Source organism: Octodon degus, unplaced genomic scaffold (assembly GCF_000260255.1).
Source record: "Octodon degus isolate 3935 unplaced genomic scaffold, OctDeg1.0 scaffold00078, whole genome shotgun sequence".
NCBI lineage: Eukaryota > Metazoa > Chordata > Mammalia > Rodentia > Octodontidae > Octodon > Octodon degus.
Window position 1 is genome coordinate 8306599 of NW_004524654.1, and position 3851 is coordinate 8310449.

At 37.9% G+C, this 3851-nt stretch overlaps 1 protein-coding gene across 1 annotated transcript in view; it reads right to left on the reverse strand.

Moving 5' to 3' along the window:
* The window catches only part of Pex13 (peroxisomal biogenesis factor 13), a gene marked incomplete at its 5' end in the record, with an annotated part of 24616 nt that extends 20766 nt beyond the window's left edge, over positions 1–3850 (reverse strand). The window contains one exon of the mRNA XM_004636210.1: positions 3757–3850. Within this exon, the coding sequence (XP_004636267.1) occupies positions 3757–3850 (94 nt within the window). The remainder of the gene's footprint in view (positions 1–3756) is intronic.
* Between the last annotated feature and the right edge of the window lies 1 nt (position 3851).

The window sequence follows — 3851 nt, forward strand, 5'->3', positions numbered from 1 at the left end:
CTTTTTTTTTTGAGATGGGCTCACTATGTAGCTCAGGTTGGCCCTGAACTTGTGGTGATTCTCCTGTCTCAGCTTCTCAAGTGCTGGGATGACAGGTGTGAGCCACTACCCAAGACAAGCTAGGCTTGAACTAGGCAATCCTCCTGTGTCAGCCCTGAATATTGGGTTTACAAGTGTGTACCATCTTGCCTGGATCTCATTCTCTGTTTTATACTGGTAAGGAAATTTGCAGTGATGAGGTTTCCATTTTTAAATTTTCTTTTTTTCCATTAAATTTTTTTTTTGTATTGGTTTTGTATTGGTTATTGTATTTTTTGTATTGTTTTTGTATTGGTTTTCTGTAAGTAGTGCTTAGTCTAATGATGTTAGTGTATGTTACACTCATTTAAACAGCTATAGTGTCATGGAATATAGAATGCTTCACCATCTCATTCAATAACAAAATAATCCATACCATACTATGCTTTAAAAGGATGTCATGTAAAGAATACTTTTCTTTCTTGTGTGCTATGCATACACAATAAAAAAATTATGGCACAACAATGTATGCGGCACTGTGGAGTTTGCTACCATGCAGCCGACCAAGTGTGGTGCAATGAAGAGCTCCACACAGCCTCTGCAAACCACTCAACTCTGCTACTGCAGGAAAGCAGCCAAGAGGAAAAAACCCCCAAAACCTACCCCCAAACCAAAACCAAAGCAAACACATAAATGAGTATTGCTATGTCCCAACAAAATATTGTTGACAGGCACAGAAACCATTTTCACTTGTTTAAAGTTTTTCTGATTTTTAAGATTAAAAACATTCTTAGATCTAGTATCTTAAAATGACAAAGCAAAATAAAAAGCTGAAAACCACCTTGACCCACTATTCTTTCCCCCCCTCCTTCATTCTTTTCACATAGCCTGACTTCTCTTGGCTCTTATCCTGTCTTGTCTATTCTATGAAGTTCCTGGAGCTTGGTGAACTCCAACTGCCTATCTAAGATCGATAGATCAATCTTTCTTTCTTTCTTATGTTAGGAAAGGGTCTACAGGGTGTTCAGAGTGATCCACCTGTTTACAGCCTCCCAAGAGCTGGGATTACAGGCATGAACCACCACGCCCAGTCTCCCCCAGGACAGGGCCAGCATGGCAGACTCAGCGACCAAGCCCCCCCAGCTATTTGGCCAGCCCTGAAATCTTCTCATCAGTTCCAGATCTCAGGTTGCATAGTTCATCATCATTCTTCTTTTAAGTTTCTCTCTCCATCTTTGCTGCTGCTGCTGCTTCTTTTTTGTTTTGTTGTTTTTGTGGTACCAGGGATCAAACGCAGGACCTTGCACTTACCAGGCAGGTGCTTAAGCTGCTGAGCTATCTCCCCAGCCCCTTCATCTTTGCTTCTTAATAACAATAATATTGTTCTACTTCTGTTCTTGGTGATTTCCATCTTATGCTCTCTTCTGTTCCTCTACCACAGTTATATAACCCACTATTTCAACTGTTACTTCTATATGAATGAATCATACATCATTTCTTACTCCTTTCCTAAGATTCTGTCTTGCTATTTACTTCTGTGGCACTGAGGATTAAATCCAGGGGTTCCCTGTTTTGCTACATCCTGTCTCTCTTATTTATTTATTTATCTTCCCATAATTTTATTGATAAACAAATAGCAATGAGAGTTTCAAATCAAATTGGTAGGACAGTTTCAATAATTAACACATTGTATACATTCTTCCTATTGGTTAATTGCTATACAAGAGATGCAGACATGATATCCTATTTACAAACACCATTAGAACAAATCCCTCTATTCATTAAGAGAATGTAACTATATATCTATCCTAACCACTTTGAATACACAGATACAAAATGGACATTCATCTGTATACCCTTTTTTTGGTTAAATTCCGTTATTTGAATATTATAGGTGTGTAAACTCAGCAAAATATTCTAAAAGAGTCCAGTAGCCTGTAATAGTATTGGGTCTTCCGCTTGACTACATCCTGTCTCTTTAAAAAAAAAAAACAAAAAACAACTTATTTTGAGACAGGTTTGGAGTTGCCCAGGTAGGACTTGAACATGACATCCTCCTGCCTCAGCCTCCCTAAGTGCTGGGATCAGAGAGTATGCGCCACCACACCTGGCTCTGTTCTGTCTTTTAAATTCTTCCCTAGGGCTGGGGAGATAGCTCAGTAGCATAAGCACCTGCCTGGCAAGTGCAAGGTCCCAAGTTTGATCCCCCACACAGAAAAAAAAAAAAAAAAAAAAGGTCTTTCCTAAAGCTCCATTTGAATGTCCCACAGGCATGTTAAACTCAGTATGACACAAATTACTTCCCTCTGCATCCCCTGCTACTGTCAACTTGGCTATGGCCACACCGGTCACCTTTCTGTTCACATGACATGCTAGGCACATTACCACTTGCATACCTTTGTAATTCTGCTATTCCCTGTGCCTCCAAATGCTCTTTTTTCTCAAATAGTTGCAGGGCTTATTCCCTCACCTCCTTTAAGGAGACTGTTCCCAACTATATGTAGCACTGCAATCTCTCTCCTTCCTCTAAGCATTCACCAACATTCTTCCCTGCTTTGTTTTTATCTTCTTATAGCACAAATTACCTTCTGACTTACTACATAGGCTACTTCTCTTTAAAACTGTCTCCACCATTAGATTGTCACAAAGGCAGGCAGTATGTTAAAAATCTGTTTTATTCACTTCTATATCCCTAATTCTTACATTATTATATCTAGCATGTATTAGACACAGAGCAAACACTGGTTCAATTAACAAATAAAACACCTTTTTATTATCCCAAATTTAAAGGTTCAGGGCATTTTAATTCTTTTCTTCCTTATAGGACAAGTGCTGAACACATTTCCTTCTTTCCCCATATTATGTTCAAGCTGTTGTTCCACCTGCCTGACAGCTGGTTTCTTCCATTTTTCCATGGGCCTGGACACTCAAATTTATGGCCTCATGCGTGCTAAGCAATCAGGTGTAGTACACTGAGCTGCATCCTCAGCCTCCACCCCCCTTTGCTGATGAAATGTTCTTATTTTCTAAAAATCTAATACAGATGCTATTTCTTCCTGGATACCATAGCCAAAATGTGAGTTTTACATTTCTACCTTTCTGTAGCAGTTGACAACGGTATGGGGTTTTTGATTTCATCTTATTAAATACTTTGGACAAGTGAATAAATCTCAGTTTTCTTGTAAAGTGAGGCTAATTCTTATCTTTCTGGGTTGTTGAAACAATTAAAATACACAAAATACCCAGCACATTATACTGTAAGAAAAAAAGCTTAAGAAACCTTATATCTTTTAACAAATAATCCTTACTGGTCTTTCTGCATTTTTCTTTTTTTTTTTTTTAAATACTGAGAATTGAACTCATGACCTTGCACTTGCCAGGGAGGGGCTGTGCAGCTGAGTCTCATTTTAGTTACCCATATACTGTATGTGCTTTAATTACTTTCTCCCAGTATGTTTTAGAAAAATAGGTATTACTCCTCTATATATGTTTTTAATCCTCCACAGTACTGAATTCAGTGCACGGTAAGATAATAGTAGAGTAATGTATATAGTTAAACTGAACAAACACATAAATCAGCAGGCTTGTCTTTGTTACATTTTTTCTCTTAGTCCTAAGTACTCAACAAAATACAACTAGACAAAGACAGTAAGTAAAAATGAGTATAAAAGGTGCTAATTTAACAAATCTATTTTGAAATTTCAAGTTGTTACATGGCTTCTGAACTAGTTTTCTTACCTGTTATTTCATCACTGTAAGTAGATAGCAGTTTCCAGATGAGATAAGGACCCCCAAGGATAACAGCGAAGAACAAGAATATTGGCCAGGATTTT